The sequence below is a fragment of the Tilletiopsis washingtonensis genome (genome assembly GCF_003144115.1).
Source record: "Tilletiopsis washingtonensis strain MCA 4186 unplaced genomic scaffold FA09scaffold_7, whole genome shotgun sequence".
Taxonomy (NCBI): domain Eukaryota; kingdom Fungi; phylum Basidiomycota; class Exobasidiomycetes; order Entylomatales; genus Tilletiopsis; species Tilletiopsis washingtonensis.
The window spans coordinates 171,124-190,009 of NW_020312004.1; the positions used below are offsets into that span (position 1 = coordinate 171,124).

Genomic DNA, 18,886 nt, shown 5'->3' on the forward strand with positions numbered 1-18,886 from the left:
GTGGCAGGTGGCAGAGGCTAACGCAGCTTGCCGCAGGTGCACCTTGAGCCGCGGCTAATCTCAGCCTGCGGGGGTGCGGCTCCGACACGTCAGCCGCTGCTCCACTTGTCTGCTCACCACCACCTCGTCTCGCCACCTTTTCTGCAAGTGCTCCGTCGCCGACTCGCTGCGCCTCTCTGCTCGGCTGCGAAAGCATGTCGCCGCCGCGGCGTGCGCCCGCGCCGAGCGGCGGCAGCACCGGCGCTGCTGAGCGCGATGCCCGCCACGCCTCGCTTGCCGCGTCCATCCCGGCGCTGCGCACCCTCGCCGCCGCTCCTGTCGCTGCTGCACCGCTCTCGCTGTCCGAGCGCCTGTCGCGCGCACGCATCGAGGACCGCCGGCGCGTTCGCAACGCCGAGGCACAGGAGGCCGCGGACGCTGGCGCCTCGCTCCCCGGTCCCAGCCGCCCGGCAGCCTCGCTCGCCGGGCCAGGCGCAGCGTACCTGGCTTCGCTGGCTGCCCAGCCGCTGCGCGAGGAGGCGCTCGACCGCGCGCGAGCCGAGCGCGATATTCGGCGGACCTTTGCCGGGCCTGTGCCGCGAGGCTGGGGTAGCGACCTGCATCCGCTTCTGGCTGGACGAGAGGCTGCTGCCAGAGAGGCAGAGCGTGCTTGCCGGGACGCACCTCCACATGCAGCGCGGCGCCGCAAGTCGCAGCGGCGAGAGGATGTAGAACGCTCGGCAGGCCAGGCTGAGCTCGAGGAGAATGGGCCAGAAGAGCTCATGACCACACGCTGGGCTCTTGGAGATGACCTTGACGGCGAGAGCTCATCGGGACGTGCAGTGAGTGCTCGAGGCATGGCCCGATGGCTACGCGCTTGCAGAGGCTGACGAATGGCAGCAGGCGCTTCCATCGTTGTCGGATCTCGTGCTCATCTCCATTGCTCGGTCGATGTCGGTCGATGCTACGTCCGAAGCGGCCAGCGTGGCAAGAGACCTGCCGACGCACATGTGCCAGCGGCTCATGGCGCTGTGCGGTCGTCTTGCTCGTGCGCCTCCACTGAGCGACGCGAGTGTACGACTGCTGCTGCTCGACGAGGACTACGCGGCTTTGGATGCCGGGCAGAGCGATTCTGAGTCCTCCGACGACGACTGGGACGCTGCAGAGCCATCGTCAGACTGTCCGAGCTCGCTCGATCTCTCCTACAGCTCGTTGCGGGCATCTACGTTGCGAGCGCTCGTTGGCACGTCACGGGCGCCGGCCGTCTATCTGCGCTCGCTCTCGTTGGCCGGCACATCACTGCCGCTCGTGCGAGCGCTCGCTCAGGCGCCGAATCTTGAAGTGCTGTCGCTCGCCGACTGCTCCACAGCCATTCTCTCGCTCCCGCCGCAGACGCCAGACGCAGAGCTTGGGCTAGCCTTGCGGAAGCTGACGCGTGCGACGCCAAAGCTTCGCACGCTCGACCTGTCCGTCGAGTGGGCAAGTCCTGGCGTGGTGCGAGCCGTCGCATGGTGGGACGCGGAGCGCAAGCGCCGGCCAGAGTGGAGCGAGCTGCAGTCGCTCGTGCTGCACACGTCCCGCTACGCCTCATCGCAGACAGTTGAGCCGAATGACGAAGCAGAGCAGCTCAGGGCAGCCGGTCCCTGGGCTGGGCCAGCGCACGCCGCCGTGTTCCGGCAGTACATCATGGGCCGGGACCAGTCGGCGCCACAGCCGTCCGTCAACGCACGCCGTGCTCGCTTCGCAGAACACGTGCACTCGACTTCGCAGGCGGACCCGTGGCTGGCAGGCGATCCTTTCGCCGACGCACCAGCCGTACCAGGTGATCGCCCGGCATCGTCGTCTTCGCCGAAGAAGGCCTTGCCGAAGCACGAGATCGAGCGAGCGCGCGTGCTGGATGCCCTGTGGGGCCGTCGCACGTACGGCTGCGGTGTCGGCCGGCCCTCAGCCGAGGTGTACTTCTAGTCGAGGCGCGCTCTCTCCTCATTGTACTCTAGCCCAAGCGAAGCATCACGTTCTATCTGCATTGCGCGCCCTACAATCGTGTCCGCCATGCTCGCCATAAAGGCCAGAGCGCGCCGAGGGCAGCGACGCCTGCGGCTGCGGCAATGGCGAATGAGGGCTGATAACATGCCGCGCCGCTGGTGCACAGTGCACCGCCAACGGTCTCGCCGCTCGCTGCGCCGGACGACGCGTCTTGTCGTGCTGCAACTGAGTCGGAGACGGCGGCGAACAGCAGCGAGAAGCCGAGCGAGCCGGCGGCGGCTGCGTAGGTCATCGTGCCCTGTGGATGACGCGTGAGCGGAGAGCGTTAAGGGACGTGGAGTTTGTGCACGCACCCAGTTGCGGCCGAAGCGCGATGGGCCCCAGGCGATGAGGATCGTTGAGGGCACGACAGTGAAGACCATGCCGTACTTCGTGCGGGGTCAGCCGGTGCAGCTTGCCGACGTCTAGCTGCAGACTCACGCCCAAGCCCGTCAGAGCGCATACGACGGCCAGACCAGAGATGCTGCGCATCGCCGTGGCAGCATAGACAAAGGCGGCGAGCAGCAGCACTTGCGCGCCCATGACGAAGGTGACGCGCGAGACGCGCAAGCGAGCAGCCGCGCGCAGTGCCTTGCCGTGCCTGGTGCTGCTCGAGGAGCGCGCATAGGCGGAGAGAGGGCGAGAAGGGCAGAGCAGGTCCGTCAGGAGACCCGAGAGCAGGCGCGCGATAGTGTTGGTGATGGCTGCAGCATGCTTCTGTCAGCAGGTCCTAGGCAGGGAGAGGCCTCGCATGCTCACCGATGATGCCAACCAGCCTGGCGCGCACGCGCAGCTCCTCACGGCCCACCTCGGGATCCGAGGTGCCGTCGAGCGTGTGCATCGACATGATGCTGACGACGATGGAGCCGACGGAGCTCATGAGCATCTCTGCGCCGCCGGCAGAGCTGAACACGAGCAGACACATGAGCAGGAAGCCCGGCGACTTGACGTAGCCGCCAAGGTTGTGGTGCTCTGCGCCGAGGTAAGGCAGCGGACCCGAGGCCTGTGTCTCTGTAGCGCCTGACCGCAATAGCGGCGTCTGCTCCTCGTCTGCTGCTGCAGCGACAGATGCCGGAGCATCCTTGCGTCGTGGCGCTCCGCCCATGGCAAAGGCGCCGAGGACATTGACCACGGCGAGCATGGCGCCGAGGAAGGCGAGGAAGTGCGCAGCATCGAGATCGCCCGTCTCCACATCGGTGAAGGTTGGCAGCGCGGCAAGCTGCGTCAGGAAGAGCGACGAGAGACTGAACACCGTGCTCGGCAGCGATAGCGCCAGCGACGGGTGCGAAGGGAAGTAGGCCGCCGCGCTCGTGAGGCACGCAAAGAAGCTGCGCGCATGTGGTCAGCAGGGACATGCTGAGCACGCCAGGTATGCTGCGAGCTTCGAGCTTATCGGTCCTCAGCGTACTCACCTAGCGGCCACACCAGCGCCCACCAGCAAGAAGTAGCCCGTCATGAGCGCAGCCGCACCGGGCGTTGCCGTGCCCAACCGCAGCGCATCGCGGTCCGCACTGGCCATGAGCGCATAACCGAGGCCAAAGAGCGCCGCCGCAGCGAGGCACAATGGCCGTGGCCCACGATGATCGGCCAGAGCACCCCACGGCGCAGCCGAGAAGTACTCGCCGACGACGGCGCCCGCCCAGACGGTGTTTGTCTGCGGCAGCGTCAGTCAAGCGCCCGGCGCAGCAAGCAGCGCAGCAGCATGGCGCACCTGAGTCAGCGTGAGGCCGAGGTCGCGCGTCAGATTGGGTGCAAAGAGCGGGAAGACGAAGATGGAGCCGGCTGTGAGGGCGACGACGAAAATGGCGGCGGCAGCGACGCAGCGGCGGGCCAGAGAGGGCAACGCCGCGGGCGGCGCCTCGGCGGGCGCGCCGCCATCGTGCGACGCAGGTGCAGGCATGCTGCAGCGCACAGCGGGCGAGAGCAAATGTCGGCGAGTGAGGTGAGATCGTGGTGGTGGTCGTGAGCAAGACTGTGAGGCCGTGCTGTATGCGTCGTGTATGCCCGCGCTGCCGGATGTCGCGCCGCGTGGGCGTGTGGAGGCGGTGCGCCAGTGGCCGCTCAGGGGCCGGCGCCTGGCAAGGCTGACCTCGGCTGCGGTGCTCGCACTCGCTGTTGCTGGCCGGCAGAGTGATTGCACAAGGGTGAGCAGGTGGAGCGAGACTGAGGAGTGTCAGGATCGGGAGACAGGCAGCGTCAGGGTCCGGCGCTGACTCGACGGCGGGCATGTGGGACAGGAGGCGTCTGGCGCCGTCGCGCTAACAAAGCGGTGGCTGACGTGCTGCTGCGCCCGCGCCGCGCGCGCCGCGCCGCTCGCCGTGCTCGGCGCATGCGGCGGCAGCGGCAGCGCGTGCATAGAGAGCGGCTGGGCCGACGTTGCCCTTCGAGCTCGTGGAACAGACTTATGGACACAGCATGGCATGCCGAGGCTGCCCACAGCAGCGCATAGACTTGAACGATCTTCATTGGAGTCGAGTGCGGTGGGGATGGGGGTGGGCGTGCACGGAGCAAGGAAGAGAGGAGCGGGAGTGAGGGAATGCCAGGCTGAGCACCGATGCACGATCCTGCGAGCCGCGACGAGAGGGCGCTCGCGACAGGCAGTGACAGACGCACGGGCGCAAGACTGGCGAAGAGACCGCAGCTGCGGCGTGAAGAAAGGGCGTCCGAGGCGCAGCTGCACCGCTCGCAGCACCAGCGGCCCTGCTAGCTGCGCCCGGCCGCCGCGATGGGCGAGTGTGATCTGATTTACTTGAGCTCGCACTGGGACAGAGAGGTGAGCGAAGGCAGGCGGTAAGGCAATGCGCACCTCCACTCACGCCGGGCGCGTCCTGCACACGGGTGTTGAGGATCAGGGCAACGATGAGGCCGTACAGACCCAGCACCTCGGCGACTGCGGGAGGGCGCGTGAGCATGCGTGCGTAGCTGACGGGCTCCGCAGCACTCACAAATGAGGATAAGAATCTGGCGGACGCGAGGAAGAATGCAGGCGTCAGCGGCAAGAACAGCACAGAGGGCTGGCAGTCGGCGAGGTCGTTGCTCGCGTACGCCATGGTCCTCGCAGAGCGACACGCTTTGTCGAATCGCGCTGCGCCACATGCGCAACGCAGCATCCCTTCCGCAGATAGACGGGCCCGAGGCGAGACAACACCTGAAGAAGCCACGCAAGCGATCCTGCAGCCTCAATGCTGGTCCGAGCGCGAGCAGCATTCGTCCCGATGCCAATCGCGGCTGTGCACAGGCTTCTTCGACTCCACCGCTGCGTACTCGAGGCCCTCGCGAGCGCACACGAGCCGCGATCGACTCATCCTCACAGCCCAGCCTCTCCACCAGCAAGCCACAATCGCAGTGTGCCCGCTCACTCCGCACGCCACTCACCATGCCGATGAAGAGACGCGGCTGCTGCGCGGTGCCGCGCACACCTGCGTCACCGACGATGCCGATGGCGAAGCCAGCGGCGAGACCGGCCAGGCCGACGGAGAGACCGGCGCCGAGCTGGATGAAGCCGGCGTACAGGCTCATCGGCGACTTGACTGGAGAGCGCGCGCGATGCTGCATCAGCACGATTTGTAACTTGCGAGCAGCTGTCTGCAGGGCCACTCACTGTCGCCGGAGATGAGCACCGAGACGACGAGGCCGTAAATGGCAATGATACCAGCCATGATGACGGGGATAATGCACTTGATCAGCAGGTCCGGGCGCAGCACACCCATGGCCGAAATGCCGACGCCCGACTTAGACGTGCCGTACGAGGCACCGAGGCCTGTGCGCAGGCGGGCTCAGCTAGGCCTCGCAAGGGTTGCACATGCGGCGACTTACAGGTGAAGACGATGGCGGCCGTGCAGCCCATAGCTGGAGAGCGAGCGGTGTGAGCAGCGATGCCGCTAGGTGCAGCGATGCGATTGAGGGGCGCCGATGGTGCGGGCACCGCTGGCCAAGGCGGGCAGCGTGCATCGGACGCTGGGCGACTCATGCGCTTACTCACCGCCGAAGAACGGTGCGTAGACCGGGCAGAGCTCGGTGTTGATCTCAGACATGGCGAAGGCGGGGGCTGTGGCGAGAAAGAGGAGCGGAGGGCAGGAGGCGGTGCGCGAAGAAGGAGCGGGTCAGTGCGCTGTGTGCTGGCAGGGTGGCAGCTCGGCGCAGCGCTGCGACGAGTGTACGGCCGTGACAAGCACCGTGCGCTGCGCCGAGCGAGTGCTGCTGCGACTCACGAGGGTGAAGGTGAGGGCGAAGGAGTGAGGTGCGGTGAGGTGCGGTGAGAGATGCAGCGAGAGTGAGCGAACGATCGAGGTCGAGAGCGGCCCGCCGCGGCGCGCGCGGCCGCCTCAGCGACGACGCCGCCGTGCACGCTGGCTGGCGCACCGCGAGCTGCACGTGCGCGCCTCCTGCTGGCGCGCCGAGGCGGCTGCGCAGCCGCGCCACGCCCGCACCTCGTCCATTCCCCTAACAACGTCAGGCGACCCCAGTAAGAGTCAAAGCAGCATGCTGTGTGTCCTCGTGCTGAACACGAAGAGCAGGCTTGCTTGACGGTCGTCGCCGCCTGAGACAGCGGCGCATGGCTGCAGCACCGCACGGCAGTAGCAGCTGCGCCGCCTCGATTAGGTCCTGCCGCTCCCACGCTCACCGGCTGCTGCAGCACCGCCGCCGTCCTCCCTCCGAGCGAGTGTCCGCCGTTACAGCTGACCCGACCACGACTTCAAGGCAGAGGAAAAGCGACCCGAGGCTTCATATCAGCAGGATCTCAAGACATAGGTCCGAAGCCTCTCCGAGAGAGGTATGCCAGCGAGCGAGGCGGGGCTGGTGCTGGGCTTGGCTGAGAGGCCTGCGGGGCGCCGTCTGCGCGCGCGCACGGGGCAGCGGCGCCGAAGCGGGGCGCCGGTCGAGATAGCAGACCTCGCCTCCAGCCCAGCGTGCAGCAGCCCTCACTTTCCCTCCAGAGCGGCAGGGCTGCTGCAGTCCGCATTGCTTCGTCGTATTTCTGGCACTCCGCAGCTCCATCTCGATGCCTTCTCTGTGTTCTGCGCGCTGGCTTCGAGACGGCGGCAGCAGCAGCAGCAGAGGCTCGTTTCTCCAGGCTTCAGTCGTCCTCGCGTGCTCTGAAGCGGCTGGCGGCGTGCTTGTCTGCGGCTGGGCGCGGCCGGCTGCTTCGTCTGTTCGAAGTGCAGCTCTCTCGAGGCACGGCGCCTCTCTCGCTCGCTGCAGTGCGAGGTTGCGGCGGTGCGGTCATGCGAGCGCGGGCGCCCCTAACGCCCGAGCGTGGGACCACATGGGGCCGCTGCGCCCCTGCCTCGAGCGCACCTCGCCTCTTTTGGGCGCCTCCACGAGCGCTGCTGCTGCTCGCCTGCCTCTCTCGCATCTTGCGTCGCTGTCAGGCACCACAGCAGAAGGTGCTGCGGCGTGCGACTCTCTCTCCAACGCAGAGCGCCGCTGCCGCTGCTGCCGGCTGCTGCTCCTGTCATGCGCACCCTGGCGCAGACTGGGCGCCTGCCGGTGCCGGAGCTGCCTGGCCGGCTCAGTGCGCCCACCGCACGCACGCAGCTAGCAGCATGACCCACAGCGGCGTACGACGACGCAAAGTGACGATCGCGATGGCCTCGGTGAGAGGACGGCCTCTGCTGCCGGCGCGCAGCGGCGGGCGAGGATAAAGGGCGCGGCGAGGAGGTGCGCGCTGCGCTGCCCGCCTGCGCCGGCCGTGCTGCGCCCGAGCTGCAGGCAAGCAAGAGCAGCCCAGCCGGCCCGATCAGGCGAGCCCACCACGAGCTGGGCCCACATCATCTGCTGCTCGCCGGGCCCACTCCCTCCGTCCCGACCACCACCACCCGCACCCCGGCGCCGCTGTCTGAGCCCGGCTCTCTGCCGTGCCCCTGCGTGCCTGCTCGTCACCCAGCGCGCTCACCCTCGACCCCGCCTCCACACCCGCGCTGCGCGTCAGACCCCGCGCAGTCCAACACCGCCGCCGAGCCCCTGCAGCTCACCGCCGCGCCGCGCCTATCTCTCGGGCCGTTGCTGCGCACTCGCCTCGCAAGCAGCGCGCGCACACCTCGCCGCCTCATCGGCCAACAGTGTCCATCTCACTCCACCACCACCTCGCAGCCGCCATGTCGTCGGCCGCGCAGCCTCGCGGCGCCGAGGCGTCGGCCACCGGCAGCCTTATCGCGCCCACGGGCACCAAGTACCGCTCGGGCGGCGGCCTCGTGCAGATGCACTACTCGGCCTCGGCGCGCCACAAGGATGCGTCCCTCAGCACCTTCCGCCCGGCCACGCTCGCGCACCGCCTGTCATACCGCAGCAAGGTCGTCACCTTCTCGTCGAGCCAGCCGCGCACGTCGCTGCGGCGCGCGCAGTCGGGCATGTCCTCTGAGCTACTGCCCGAGCGCGCCAGCTCCACGGCCGCCACGCGCAACTTTCTCACCAAGACGATGAGCCGCATGCATGCCTCGCTCGTCTGGATCGACGGCCGCCCGGCACTCATCGACCACGCCTCGACGCACGGCACCTTCGTCGCGCGCGTGCGCGCCACGCAGAGCCCCGACCACATCTGGGCCGCGCGTGTGCCCAACGCCGCGTCGGCGCGCCTCGAGCCTGAGAAGCCTTTCGTCCTCGAGGACGGCGACCTCGTCACGCTCGGCAAGGACGTCATGCGCGACGGCAAGCTGCACCAGGCCGTGCGCGCCTTTGTGAGTGGCAGGGCCTTATCATGGCGCGCTGGGGCACTCTGTACACGCCTACGGTCCGAGCTGACTGAATCCTTTGCCAGGTGAGCGTGCAGACGGCTCCGGAGCAGATCAGCGCTGCGGAAGGCGCGGCTGCAAGTGCTCGTGCGGACCCGTCTCTCCGCAGCTTCTTCACCGCAACCAAGGCATCGGCCAGCAGCGCAGCGGCGACCGCCAAGAATCCTACGCGCCGCTACGGTCTGGACTCGATCGAGGTCTCGGAGGACGAGTGGGCCGAAGAGACCGATCCGGCCGGCGAGGCTGTTGTGCGCCAGGCCTCTGTGAGCGCAGGATCGGACGTCGTCTCTGTGGCGAGCGACTTGGTCAACGTCGATGCGCGCGGCTCGTCTCGCTCGCGCTCGCCGTCGCAGAGCGATGGCCTCTCGGGCGACGAGGAGTCTCAGCCTCAGATTGGCGCCGCGGTGCTGTCCTTCGATGAAGCCGGACGCTTGAAGGTCTCGCTGGTCAAGGCCGAGCCGCTCTCCGAGCCAGGTCTGAGCGACAATGATCTGACGGGCTCGGAGACTGCGTCTGCGCTCAACGACGCCATCGTCAAGAGCGAGAAGGCAACGTCCGCCGTCAAGGGCTCGGCCAGCAAGAAGGCGCTAGTCGATCCGCTCTTCGGAACAAGCCGCCGTCTCGTTCTCAGCCGCTACATGGGAGAGCTGCCCGAGCAGAAGCGTGTCGTACACAGCAAGGCAGGCAACGACGGCGCTGCGCGGCTCGGTGACGACACCATCGACGACGGCAACGCGCCGGCGGACATCTCCTTCGTTCGCGCCGACGCCGAGTCGGATGCTGCACTCGACGAAGAGGACCAGCAATCCAGCGCCATGGAGGCGGAAAGCGCCTCGGAGGCGGAGCTGGACGACGAGCTCGAAGACGAAGAGCTCGACGAGGAGCTCGAGGAGGAGGATCTCGACGACGAGCACGACGACTTCGACGCCAACGCGCTCGACGCTGATGAGCTCTACGCGAATGATGTCGCCAGCGAGCAGCCCGACGACTGCGAGGAGCCGGCGCAGTATGATGAGGAGGGATACGATGTCGAGGAGCTGGCGGATGAGGACGCGGCTGCGGAGGCAGATGCAGTCGCCGAGAACGACGGCGAGGACCTGCCAGCCGCCGAGAGCGAGAGCGCCGACGACGACGCCGCCGCCGCCGAGGAGGAGCCGTTCGATGACCAAATCTGGCGGGAGCTGAAGCCTCCGTGCGACTGCGACGCGTGCCTCTCCGATCACGAGTGTCCCGAGGACGAGCAAGAGGAGGAAGCAGAGGAGGAGGAGGAGGCGGTCGTCGACAATGGCAGCGAGGTGTCCGAGGAGGACGTCGCGTCGTGCGACTGCTCGGAGTGCGCCGACGCGCTGAGCGACAGCGAGGAGGAGGACGATGAGCAGTCCGAGGAGGACGCGGCAGACGAGCCAGGAACTCCCGAGAGCGTGAGTCTGCACCGACCTGCCAGGCTTGCCGCTCGCTGACCGCTTTTTCCGTCATCGCAGAGCAAGCACGACTGCCAGTCGGCGGCCGACGACGCGTACGCGGCCCATCTCGCGGCTGGAGGCGCTAGGGACGTACTCCATGAGGCACAGCTGGCCACGTGGCGCGACGACGACATCGCCAGTCTCGCTGCGTGGAAGTCCATGCGTAAGCACGCCCGCAAGAGCGCACAACAGCAGCGGACACACGAGGCCGAAGAGCTTTCTGGTGATGCGGAAGTTGAGCCCAACGCCGGTGCCAGTGTCGCGCAGGAGGTGAGTCTGGCAGCCCGACGAAGACATGCGCTTCGTGCTGACGATACATGTTGCACCGCAGGACGCTTCGGTGGAAGCTCCTTCACTGGACACTCCGCGGATGGACACTCCTTCGCTGAACACCTCTTCGCTCGCAACTCCGAAGCCCGAGGTAAGCGAGACGAGCTGCCCCGCAGTGGTGAGCACATCGCCAGCACACGTCCGTGGTCTGCGACTGACCGGCTCACCAGCAGGCCGGAGTCAAGCGCTCGCTCGACGACATGGAGAACGAGGAGAGCGCCGCGCCGGAGGCGAGCGGTAACTCTCCGGCGAGCGACAACTCCGAGGTCGTCCCGCAGGCGTCCGCCACCGCTGCCGCGAGCGATGTGGCTGCTCGCCCCAGCAAGCGTGCTCGCCGCATCGCCGCCGCTCGCAACTTCGCCGCCGGCGCTGCCATTGGAGCCCTTGGGTGAGTGCCTGTCTCGTCATCCTGCCCGTCAGCGGATAGCTCACTGTCGACTTCTCTTTCACAGCACATTCCTCGGTCTGGCACGCCTCGGCCGCTCCTACGAGTGAGCGCACGCCATCAAAGCGGCGCCTCGCCAAACTTCTCTTGAGCTCTGCACACGCGTGGCGCTCGACGCCACCTAACGACCCACCCTTCTCGCACATGGCTTCTCGGTTCTGGATGACACGACCGCGCTCCTTCACATCTCTTGTTCGGCAGCCGTCTTCTCTCTCAGCCTCACACCTCGCGTCACCCCTCGGTCCCTCTACACATATATACTCCTCGCTCGCGCCTCTCACATTCACCACTCCTGTATCGACTAGCTCTCTGGCTCCCTCTCTCTTTCTCATTCAGACGTGGTCCTCGAAGGCGCGGCACGCTTGGCGAGTGTCACATGAGAGGACCTTCTGGTCGCCTATCGAGCGCTTCGGGCCGGCGGGCCGGCAGTTCCTGCCAATCAGGGCAGCTTGAGCTGAGCTAGTGCCGGCCGGACAGGCACGCAAATTGAGGCACCGTCATCTCCTCAGCCCGTGCAGGCACAGAGGAGGTGGCTGCGCTGCGCCCTGGACGACGAGCACCGTCCTTGTCTCGCGACGCCGTCCGTAGGCACGCGCGTGCACGCCGCGATGGTCTGCTCTCCTGATGCTGTCATGGGCATCGCGGCGGCGCGGACAAGGCGGCAGCGAGGTGCCAAAGAGGTGCCTGTGACGTGTCGGGGAGCCCGCGGCGGACGATGAGCAGGCCACCGGTGTCAGTGCTGACCCTCTCATCCATGCGCCCGCCTTGCCAAGCCCTGTTCGAGCGCCAACGGCCTAAATTGAGCGCCAACGGCTCGCCGTGCCGAACAACAAAAGAAGCGCGGCACCGGCGTCAGCAACAGCAGCACCAGCTACGAGGCGAGGACGGCAGCGAATGTGCGGATGTGCAGCGATAGCCGTGCCTCTCAGGGGCGAGCACCTCACGGCGCTGACCACACACAGGGGCTCAGAGTGCTACGCCCGCATATGGGCGCAATGAACCCGGCGATGGCACGGATACACGGGCCGGATGCTCAGCCCCGAGCAGGCACGGGCCTGACCGTCGCGGGCAGCAGCAGCGGCGAGAAGAGGTACTTAAGGCGACCCACCTGCGCTCTCGCCGTCCGTGCCCGCTATCTCTCGCCTCAGCCAAGCCCAGCCCAACCCGTCCAAGACTTCTCCTCCAGCCAACATGCCGTCCGCCGCCGACACATACTACTCTGCCGAGGCGTGGAACACGCACGCGCCCGACTACCAGCACCGCTTCTCGCTCGGCCCGCTCTCGCTCGTCGCCGAGCACATCTTCCCCAAGCTCGACGCCGCGCTCGAGCAGGCCAGCGAGGCCGAGGCGCTGCGCGTCTTCATCGGCGCCGGCGGCGACGGCGCCGAGGTGGCGCTCATCGCCATGCACTACGCCGCCGGCTCGGGCCGCGAGCACCTCGGCAAGAAGCTGCAGATCGTCTCGACGGACTTTGCGTCGGCCATGACGGAGAAGGCCACCAAGGCGCTGCAGGAGCGTGCGCCGGCCATCGCTGCCAGCGGCCAAATCAAGTTCATCGTGAGTGAGGATCGGTCCGGCGTCATGCGCAGAGGCTGACCACCATGCTTGCAGACTGCCGACGTGCAGGCCCTCGGCCCGGACTTCGCCGACGAGTCATTCCACCTCTCGCTCTTCACCTTCGGCCCGGCATACGTCAAGGACCCGGAGGCTGGTACGTCTGGCCGTGTGCATGTCCTCGACCGTACATGCTGACCACGCACTTGCACAGCCTTTAAGGAGATCCGCCGCATCACCAAGCCAGGCGGCCGCATCATCACGCTGAGCTGGAAGACGATGAGCCTCATCGACGATGCCGACCGCGCGCGCCGCATGATCCTCGGGGAGGACACGCCGTCGGTGTACGGCACGCTCGTGGGCAAGTGGGGCGACGAGGCGCACAACAAGGCCGTGCTCGCGGCCGCCGGCTTCGCCGAGATCGAGGCCAAGACGTTCGAGATCACGCTCGAGGGCACGGTGAGTCCGTCGTGTGCGTCTCTGCGAGGGCGAGTGCTGATGCTCTGCGACACCAGGACCTCGTGGAGGACTCGCTCGAGGGCCTCGAGGCGGCACAGCGGAGCGCCGACAGCTCGCCGGCCATCGCAGTGCTCACCGACGGCCTGACGGCGGAGCAGCGCATCCAGCTCAAGGTCGCGAGACAGAAGAAGCTCCAGGAGAACAACGTCACGCTGGCGACGGTAAGTGTGCTAGCGCCCGTCCCTCAGCTGCTTCACTCACTCATGCCTTCCGCAGGCCAAGGTCACGGGCACCCTCGTCGTGGCTCACGGCATCGCCGCTTGAGCCAAACGCGCTGTGCAGCTCTGTACTGTTATGCTCATGCTCGAGCAATATATCTTCATCGTGTCTGACTCGCGTGTCATTGCCTCTTCTTGCCGCCGCGAGTCGCGTCTGAGTCGAGCCTGGCCCACAGCTCATCCTCCCAGCGATCTGTGAAGGCCTTGGTGCCGAACGTCGCCACTGCCCGTGCGCGAGCGCGCTTGCGGATGGCGAGCACCTCGTCCGGCGGCGTGCTCACAATGCGAATGAGCTCAGCGGCGAACGCGGCCGGCTCGTCGGCATGAAAGCCAGTCGGTCCAGCGTCTGTCTTGACGGCGATGTCGAGCAGCGGTCCAGCCGATGCGTGGGAGAGCGTGACGAGGCCCGCTGCCATGAACTCGACGACGTTGATGCCAAAGTGTTCGTCGCGCATCGTGCTGAGGCCGATGCTGGCGCGCGACAGACGCTCGATCACCTCGGAGTACGGCGCATTGACGACGAACTCGACGTGCTCGTCGAGCCGCAGCTCCGTCGCGAGCGCTCGAAGTGAGGCGATGCGCTCCTCATCTGATGCATCGCGGGAGCTGCCCATCAGCACGAGGTGCAGAGGCAGGTCTGGCTTCTTGTCCAGAGCGAGACGGAGCAGGCGCAGCTGCGTCGCGTGCTCCTTCTCTGGGCGAAACTGAGCGAGTGACACTACCGCTCCGGGTTGCCGACCCTCGAGCGGCAGACTCGAGAGGCTGCCCGTGTCGCAGGGCGGGTATACGACAGCAGTGCTGCCTTTTGGCCTCGAAGTGAGAGTGTCGAGATGCGCGGCAGTCCAGCTGCCGTTGGCGACGAGCACGTCTGCGCGGCGCAGAGCAAACGAGTACGCGAAGGCAAAGAGGCGGTAGTACAGCAGCTTCGCCCTGCTGCGCCACGAGCTTGCTGCGACCGAGGCCGAGTTGGTGTGGCTGGCTGCGCGTGTCTCGACGCGCTGGATCATGTCGGTGCTGATCGTCGGATAGTGCACGTATGCACCAATACGCGTCTTGGACGAGAAGGAGCGCACAAGTGGGTAGACGAATGCGTAGCCCATCGTGTCTGCCATGCATGGTCAGCGCCGGCCAGTCAAGGCACGTCTGACTGCTGCTCACCGCACCAGACGTCCGGGATGCACTCGCCCAGCGCCTCGAGGCCCATCTTGACGCTGCCCCAGCTCTGGCCCAGCAGCGTGAGGCGCCGCCAGTACTTGTCGCCGACCATGCTGCGCGAGCGCAGCGGCACGAAGCGGATCTGCGAACGGCGCGAATGCGATGCGAGCGGGATGGCAAAGCGGGCCTAGCAGTGCAGAGCGTCAGTTCACGCTGAGCCAAGCCCACGCCAGGTGCGCTCTGGCAGAGCCTCACGCCCGACTCACACTGCATCGCTCGAGGATGTCGTCGCCCGTCGCGCGGCCCATCTCCGACCACGGCGGCGGTGGCGGCACATGCAAGCTGTTCTCGCGTCCCACATCACCCGTGTACACGACGAGCAGGTGGTCGGGATGCTCGTCGAGGTGGTGCAGCAGCGCCTGGAAGAGGACACGCTCGCCGCCTCCACCTGCGTTGCTGCGCGCGCATCAGGCGGTCAGCCGCCAGGCCGTCGCAGAGCCGGCTCGCAGCACGCACCAGTACGGATGGAAGAAGCCGACGACGGTGGGGCAGTCGGCCTTGCTGACGCCGGCGTCGGCGTAGAGCTTGGCGCGGCGCTTGCGGTTCGTCTTGCGCACGCGCGTGACGTGGGCGCTGAGCAGCTGCGCGGTGAGCACGGCGAGGGAGAAGGCGCCGAGCAGCGCGGCGAGGAGCACCGACTGCCACCAGGGCACGGGAGAGGCCCGCGGCATGGCGGGTGCGCGGGTGAGTGAGGGTGTGGAGGAGAAGAACGAGCGAGGCTGGAGGAGCACGGAGAGCAGCGCACGCTTCGGGCGCACGGACCGAAGCGCCGAAGCGCGCTAGGCTCCGGGAGCACGCCGGCCCGGAGCGAGCTGGACCCCCGCACCCCCGCATTCTCGCGCTGCCTCCGCCGGCGCTGCACACAGCACCATCATCTCAGCGGCAACATGCGCATCGAGAACACACACGTCCACACACCGCCGCAGCTGGCCGACCCGTGGCGCGCCGACCTGGTGCTGCGCTCGCTGCTGGCGCGCCACCTCGCCGCCCTGGCGCCGCCGCAGCTGGCGCCCGAGCTGCTCGGCCGTCTGGCACGTCTCGGTCAGCAGGCCAAGGACGAGCTGCGCCCCGCCGCTGCGCTGCTCAACCGTCCCGGCGCCGAGCCGCTGCTGCTGCAGTACGACGAGTGGGGGCGCCGCGTCGACGAGGTGCGCACCTCCGAGGGCTGGCGCGCCATTGCGACGTGGTTCGCCGAGCGCGGCATCCCCGGCGAGGCGTACGGCAGCATGGGCCAGGAGCGCTGGCTCAAGACGGAGGAGAGCGCCGGCGGCCCGGGGCGGCTTGGTGCAGCGTGAGTACTGCGCCGATTGTCTGCTGCCCCATCTGCTGATGCGCTCGCAGCACGCGCCTCTACGCCCACGCTCGCACGCACATCGTGTCGGCCGACTCGCACGTGGCTCTCTGCCCAATCTCCATGACGGACGGCGCGATCCTCGTCATTTCCAAGCACGGCACGCCGTCGCAGCAGGAGCGCCTGCTGCCAAAGCTGCTGCACCGCGGCGCCGGCGCCCACTTTGCCGGCCAGTGGATGACGGAACGCACGGGCGGCAGCGACGTTGCGTTGACGGAGACGTCTGCGAAGAAGCTCGGCGACGGCGATGGCAAGGCGGGAGACCTGTAGTGAGTGTGTGCGCTGACGGCCGCCCGTCTGTCGGCTGACGAGGCCGCGCAGCCTCCTCGATGGCTTCAAGTGGTTCGCTAGTGCAGCAGACGGACACATCGCACTGGCCCTCGCTCGCACCGATCCCGACAAGTCGCGGGGCGCGCGTGGCCTCTCGCTCTTCATCGTGCCGCTGCGGCGCGAGAACCGGCCGCCGCTGCCGCCGGGCGTCGCGCTGCCGGCGGACAGCGACCCGCACTCGTCGTTCAACGGCATCCGCGTGCACCGCCTCAAGAACAAGCTCGGCACTAAGTTCGTGCCGACTGCCGAGCTCGAGCTCAACGGAGCCGTCGGCGAGCTGGTCGGCGAGCCGGGGCGCGGCGTGGCACTCATCGCCGGAGGTGAGTGCGCTGAGCCTCACCTATGAGCCACCCTGGCTCAAAAGCGCCCGCAGTCCTCAACGTCACGCGCCTCTACTCGTGCTCCGGCTCCGTGGCTGCGCTCAGTCAGGCGCAGCAGTTCGCACGGCAGTACTCGCTGCTGCGGCAGGTGCGAGGCGAGCCGCTGGCCAGTCTGCCGCTGCACATGCGAGGCCTTGCACGCGTGGCCGTCTTGCACGCCGGCCTCTCGGCGTTGCTCTGGCACACGGTCGCCGTGCAGTCGCAGGTGGAGAGCACGCCGGGCCAGCAGCGCCTCGAGAGGCGCGTGCGCCTGCTGACGCCAACGGCGAAGGCATTTGCGGCGGCCAAGGGCACCGAGGGCTTGGCGGTTTGCATCGAGTCCGTTGGCGGACAGGGCTACATGTGAGAGCCCGTCGCTGCGGCCGGCTCACATCATGCTGACAACGCTGCCCAGGCACGAGAGCGTGCTCACCACGCACTTCCGCGACGCGCTCGTGGAGCGGGTGTGGGAAGGCACGCCGTCGGTGCTTGCGCTCGACGTGCACCGCGTCTTCTCGCAGTCGAAAGGCGCTGCGCTCTCGGAGTGGGCCGAGGACACGCTGAAGTCGCTGAAGGCCAGCGCACAGGCGCTGCCGTCGGCGCAGGGCACGAGCGATGGGCTCGTCGCGGCAGTGCGGTCCACGCTCGAGGGCGCCAAGGTGCTGGCCACGGCCGGGCTCGACCTGCGTGCCGCCCGCTCCGTGCTCGACCTGATCGCCGTCTGCACCGGCGGCGAGCAGCTGCTGGCGCACGCCGTCTGGCTGCACGCGGACGGCGGCGATGCCTCGGAAGCGGCGCTCTTCGCCGAGCGCGCCCGCCGCTGGCTCGCCGAGACGGGCGCCCACGAGGCGGCCGAGGAGCTGCGGGCGCGCAGCGATGTGGCGACGGAGCGTGCGATTGCGCTGGGCGGCGAGGAGGCGCTGCTCCAGGCGCGCCTGTGAAGACATACCCTCTGCAACGACGCTGCTGCCATCTGCCTGTCTGAAGGAGGGTCGGGTCGGGAGCACAGATGCGCGGAGGCCGCGGCGGGCGCCCGGAGAGCCTCGCACTCTACGCGTCGCGTCCGCCACGCGTTCAACGCACAGCAGGCACGCCGCCAGTGTGCGCGCATGCGGGCGGCTGCATGCGCTGTTGCGCCGCTGCTGCCCGCTCTCTGAAGTCACCTCGTACCCTTGCCCGTCACCTTCGCATCACCTCCGATCTCGCCACCTGCACCCTGCCCCGCCTCACGTCTCTCACATCCACCGCCGCACACCTCTTCTCCAGCCACTCTCCTCATCGCACCCACACCTCGCACCCTCACTCGCACCCGCCAGCCGCCCCACATGTCGCAGCCCGACGCCTGCGCGCCGTGGTTCGAGGCCAGCCAGGCGGCGCCCAGCAGCCGCCAGGCGCCGTCGCGGCCGCGCAGCGACGTGCGCATGCTGCACGGCTACCCCAGCCCGCCGAACAGCGGCAGCAGCGGCGGCCACGGCGACGCCGAGTGCTGCGCCACGGGCAGCGCCACGGGCGACAGCGACGACCCGTTCCTCGGCCAGCCGAGCGCCGCCAGCGGCCATCCGCACGTTGCCGCCATGGCGCGCCAGCGCGCCAACGCCCGCTACGACCCGCGCTACATGACCTACGTCTTGTGAGTACTGCCCAGTCGCAGCAAGCCCAGCGCATGCTGACGCTGGCTACAACGCTCAGCCGCGGCCAGCGTGTGACATACGCCGCTCCGCCGCTCTCGGACTCGGAGGAGGAGCTCGTGCCGCGCCTGCTCTTCCCCAGCGGCAGCCGCAGCAAGCGTGCTCTGCCCCGCCGCGCCACCGCCTCGCAGGCTGCTCCAGTACTCGCGCCGCAGCGGACGACCCGCACGCGGCAGGCGACAGCCTCGGCGCAGTTCGTCCGGGCCGACCAGTCGAGCAACCCTGCTGCTCGGGCGCGGACCATCGACTCGTCGGCGCCGCGGCCAAACCTCTTCTCGCAGCAAATAGCGGCCAGAGACGCAGCGGCTCGCAGCTCGCGGGAGGCGGGAACTGCGCCCGCCTCGCGCCCGGCATCTTACAGCCTGCACTCCGAGCTGCACGCGCGCATGGCCGCGTGGAGCGACGATGAGGACGACGAGGACGATGGCGCGCACGGCGCACGAGTCGTGCATCTCGACATGGAAGGCGACGCCCACTACGGGCACATCGGCGTGGCGTCGCACGAGCTGAGCTCGGACGAGGAGGAGCGAGGACAGGCCGTGCTGCGCAGCGGACGGCCACGGCCACCGACGAAGCTGCCGCACTGGGAGTCGCAGGAGGTGTTCGAGCGACACGTGCGGCCAGATGACGACGACGACGAGGCACATGCGAAGCGCCGTCGCATCCTTTGACCAGACCC

The 18,886-nt window shown here is 68.1% G+C and overlaps 9 protein-coding genes across 9 annotated transcripts; 6 read left to right on the forward strand and 3 right to left on the reverse strand.

The window, feature by feature from the left end:
- The first annotated feature begins 137 nt into the window (after positions 1 to 137).
- FA09DRAFT_328980 (hypothetical protein) lies at positions 138 to 2,026 on the forward strand. The gene is made up of 2 exons (XM_025741985.1): positions 138 to 821; positions 883 to 2,026. The coding sequence occupies exons 1-2, from the start codon at positions 195 to 197 to the stop codon at positions 1,942 to 1,944; spliced, it is 1,689 nt and encodes a 562-aa protein (XP_025599294.1). The 5' UTR covers positions 138 to 194; the 3' UTR covers positions 1,945 to 2,026.
- FA09DRAFT_328981 (MFS general substrate transporter) lies at positions 1,986 to 3,960 on the reverse strand. Its single transcript, XM_025741986.1, has 6 exons — positions 3,716 to 3,960; positions 3,417 to 3,658; positions 2,764 to 3,332; positions 2,446 to 2,708; positions 2,319 to 2,393; positions 1,986 to 2,263 (listed from the first exon to the last, which is right to left on the reverse strand). The coding sequence occupies exons 1-6, from the start codon at positions 3,902 to 3,904 to the stop codon at positions 2,015 to 2,017; spliced, it is 1,587 nt and encodes a 528-aa protein (XP_025599295.1). The 5' UTR covers positions 3,905 to 3,960; the 3' UTR covers positions 1,986 to 2,014.
- A 514-nt stretch (positions 3,961 to 4,474) lies between these two features.
- Positions 4,475 to 6,272, reverse strand: FA09DRAFT_328983 (putative CUP5-proteolipid subunit of the vacuolar H(+)-ATPase V0 sector). The gene is made up of 8 exons (XM_025741987.1): positions 6,216 to 6,272; positions 5,987 to 6,052; positions 5,821 to 5,853; positions 5,606 to 5,764; positions 5,380 to 5,534; positions 4,950 to 4,965; positions 4,821 to 4,894; positions 4,475 to 4,764 (listed from the first exon to the last, which is right to left on the reverse strand). Exons 2-8 carry the CDS (start codon positions 6,036 to 6,038, stop codon positions 4,750 to 4,752), a joined length of 504 nt encoding a protein of 167 aa, XP_025599296.1. The 5' UTR covers positions 6,039 to 6,052; positions 6,216 to 6,272; the 3' UTR covers positions 4,475 to 4,749.
- Positions 6,273 to 7,876: 1,604 nt separating this feature from the next.
- Positions 7,877 to 9,265, forward strand: FA09DRAFT_239056 (hypothetical protein). The gene is made up of 3 exons (XM_025739630.1): positions 7,877 to 8,681; positions 8,762 to 8,794; positions 8,845 to 9,265. Exons 1-3 carry the CDS (start codon positions 8,103 to 8,105, stop codon positions 9,154 to 9,156), a joined length of 924 nt encoding a protein of 307 aa, XP_025599297.1. The 5' UTR covers positions 7,877 to 8,102; the 3' UTR covers positions 9,157 to 9,265.
- Positions 9,079 to 11,247, forward strand: FA09DRAFT_238967 (hypothetical protein). The gene is made up of 6 exons (XM_025739629.1): positions 9,079 to 9,854; positions 9,923 to 10,156; positions 10,217 to 10,468; positions 10,530 to 10,646; positions 10,702 to 10,916; positions 10,981 to 11,247. The coding sequence occupies exons 1-6, from the start codon at positions 9,513 to 9,515 to the stop codon at positions 11,021 to 11,023; spliced, it is 1,203 nt and encodes a 400-aa protein (XP_025599298.1). The 5' UTR covers positions 9,079 to 9,512; the 3' UTR covers positions 11,024 to 11,247.
- A 698-nt stretch (positions 11,248 to 11,945) lies between these two features.
- FA09DRAFT_239076 (S-adenosyl-L-methionine-dependent methyltransferase) lies at positions 11,946 to 13,348 on the forward strand. The gene is made up of 5 exons (XM_025739631.1): positions 11,946 to 12,530; positions 12,585 to 12,684; positions 12,742 to 12,986; positions 13,043 to 13,207; positions 13,263 to 13,348. The coding sequence occupies exons 1-5, from the start codon at positions 12,165 to 12,167 to the stop codon at positions 13,308 to 13,310; spliced, it is 924 nt and encodes a 307-aa protein (XP_025599299.1). The 5' UTR covers positions 11,946 to 12,164; the 3' UTR covers positions 13,311 to 13,348.
- FA09DRAFT_306510 (UDP-Glycosyltransferase/glycogen phosphorylase) lies at positions 13,148 to 15,232 on the reverse strand. The gene is made up of 4 exons (XM_025740533.1): positions 14,936 to 15,232; positions 14,686 to 14,875; positions 14,423 to 14,606; positions 13,148 to 14,369 (listed from the first exon to the last, which is right to left on the reverse strand). The coding sequence occupies exons 1-4, from the start codon at positions 15,148 to 15,150 to the stop codon at positions 13,387 to 13,389; spliced, it is 1,572 nt and encodes a 523-aa protein (XP_025599300.1). The 5' UTR covers positions 15,151 to 15,232; the 3' UTR covers positions 13,148 to 13,386.
- Positions 15,233 to 15,352: 120 nt separating this feature from the next.
- FA09DRAFT_306513 (acyl-CoA dehydrogenase NM domain-like protein) lies at positions 15,353 to 17,490 on the forward strand. Its single transcript, XM_025740534.1, has 5 exons — positions 15,353 to 15,770; positions 15,821 to 16,099; positions 16,152 to 16,480; positions 16,534 to 16,882; positions 16,935 to 17,490. Exons 1-5 carry the CDS (start codon positions 15,367 to 15,369, stop codon positions 17,458 to 17,460), a joined length of 1,887 nt encoding a protein of 628 aa, XP_025599301.1. The 5' UTR covers positions 15,353 to 15,366; the 3' UTR covers positions 17,461 to 17,490.
- A 354-nt stretch (positions 17,491 to 17,844) lies between these two features.
- On the forward strand, positions 17,845 to 18,878 carry FA09DRAFT_359633 (hypothetical protein; the record flags this gene model as incomplete). The annotated part of the gene is made up of 2 exons (XM_025745137.1): positions 17,845 to 18,149; positions 18,209 to 18,878. The coding sequence occupies 2 exons, from the start codon at positions 17,845 to 17,847 to the stop codon at positions 18,876 to 18,878; spliced, it is 975 nt and encodes a 324-aa protein (XP_025599302.1).
- Positions 18,879 to 18,886: the final 8 nt, after the last annotated feature.

Bases quoted from the DNA above. Each gene is read 5' to 3' on its own strand.
- FA09DRAFT_328983 (XM_025741987.1), bottom strand. From the start codon at position 6,038: ATGTCTGAGATCAACACCGAGCTCTGCCCGGTCTACGCACCGTTCTTC. The intron at 5,854-5,986 runs GTGAGTAAGCGC...CTCGCTCTCCAG, and splicing joins CTACGCACCGTTCTTCGGCG to CTATGGGCTGCACGGCCGCC. The intron at 5,765-5,820 runs GTAAGTCGCCGC...GCCTGCGCACAG, and splicing joins GGCCGCCATCGTCTTCACCT to GCCTCGGTGCCTCGTACGGC.
- FA09DRAFT_306513 (XM_025740534.1), top strand. From the start codon at position 15,367: ATGCGCATCGAGAACACACACGTCCACACACCGCCGCAGCTGGCCGAC. The intron at 15,771-15,820 runs GTGAGTACTGCG...ATGCGCTCGCAG, and splicing joins CCGGGGCGGCTTGGTGCAGC to CACGCGCCTCTACGCCCACG. The intron at 16,883-16,934 runs GTGAGAGCCCGT...AACGCTGCCCAG, and splicing joins GTTGGCGGACAGGGCTACAT to GCACGAGAGCGTGCTCACCA.
- FA09DRAFT_328981 (XM_025741986.1), bottom strand. From the start codon at position 3,904: ATGCCTGCACCTGCGTCGCACGATGGCGGCGCGCCCGCCGAGGCGCCG. The intron at 3,333-3,416 runs GTGAGTACGCTG...ACATGCGCGCAG, and splicing joins GGCGCTGGTGTGGCCGCTAG to CTTCTTTGCGTGCCTCACGA. The intron at 2,264-2,318 runs GTGCGTGCACAA...CGTCATCCACAG, and splicing joins CGCGCTTCGGCCGCAACTGG to GGCACGATGACCTACGCAGC.
- FA09DRAFT_328980 (XM_025741985.1), top strand. From the start codon at position 195: ATGTCGCCGCCGCGGCGTGCGCCCGCGCCGAGCGGCGGCAGCACCGGC. The intron at 822-882 runs GTGAGTGCTCGA...GAATGGCAGCAG, and splicing joins AGAGCTCATCGGGACGTGCA to GCGCTTCCATCGTTGTCGGA.
- FA09DRAFT_306510 (XM_025740533.1), bottom strand. From the start codon at position 15,150: ATGCCGCGGGCCTCTCCCGTGCCCTGGTGGCAGTCGGTGCTCCTCGCC. The intron at 14,876-14,935 runs GTGCGTGCTGCG...ATGCGCGCGCAG, and splicing joins GGCTTCTTCCATCCGTACTG to CAACGCAGGTGGAGGCGGCG. The intron at 14,370-14,422 runs GTGAGCAGCAGT...CATGCATGGCAG, and splicing joins CATCCCGGACGTCTGGTGCG to ACACGATGGGCTACGCATTC.
- FA09DRAFT_239076 (XM_025739631.1), top strand. From the start codon at position 12,165: ATGCCGTCCGCCGCCGACACATACTACTCTGCCGAGGCGTGGAACACG. The intron at 12,987-13,042 runs GTGAGTCCGTCG...CTGCGACACCAG, and splicing joins AGATCACGCTCGAGGGCACG to GACCTCGTGGAGGACTCGCT. The intron at 13,208-13,262 runs GTAAGTGTGCTA...TGCCTTCCGCAG, and splicing joins ACAACGTCACGCTGGCGACG to GCCAAGGTCACGGGCACCCT.
- FA09DRAFT_239056 (XM_025739630.1), top strand. From the start codon at position 8,103: ATGTCGTCGGCCGCGCAGCCTCGCGGCGCCGAGGCGTCGGCCACCGGC. The intron at 8,682-8,761 runs GTGAGTGGCAGG...ATCCTTTGCCAG, and splicing joins ACCAGGCCGTGCGCGCCTTT to GTGAGCGTGCAGACGGCTCC. The intron at 8,795-8,844 runs GCTGCGGAAGGC...GTCTCTCCGCAG, and splicing joins CGGCTCCGGAGCAGATCAGC to CTTCTTCACCGCAACCAAGG.
- FA09DRAFT_238967 (XM_025739629.1), top strand. From the start codon at position 9,513: ATGCTGCACTCGACGAAGAGGACCAGCAATCCAGCGCCATGGAGGCGG. The intron at 10,157-10,216 runs GTGAGTCTGCAC...CCGTCATCGCAG, and splicing joins AGCCAGGAACTCCCGAGAGC to AGCAAGCACGACTGCCAGTC. The intron at 10,917-10,980 runs GTGAGTGCCTGT...TCTCTTTCACAG, and splicing joins GCTGCCATTGGAGCCCTTGG to CACATTCCTCGGTCTGGCAC.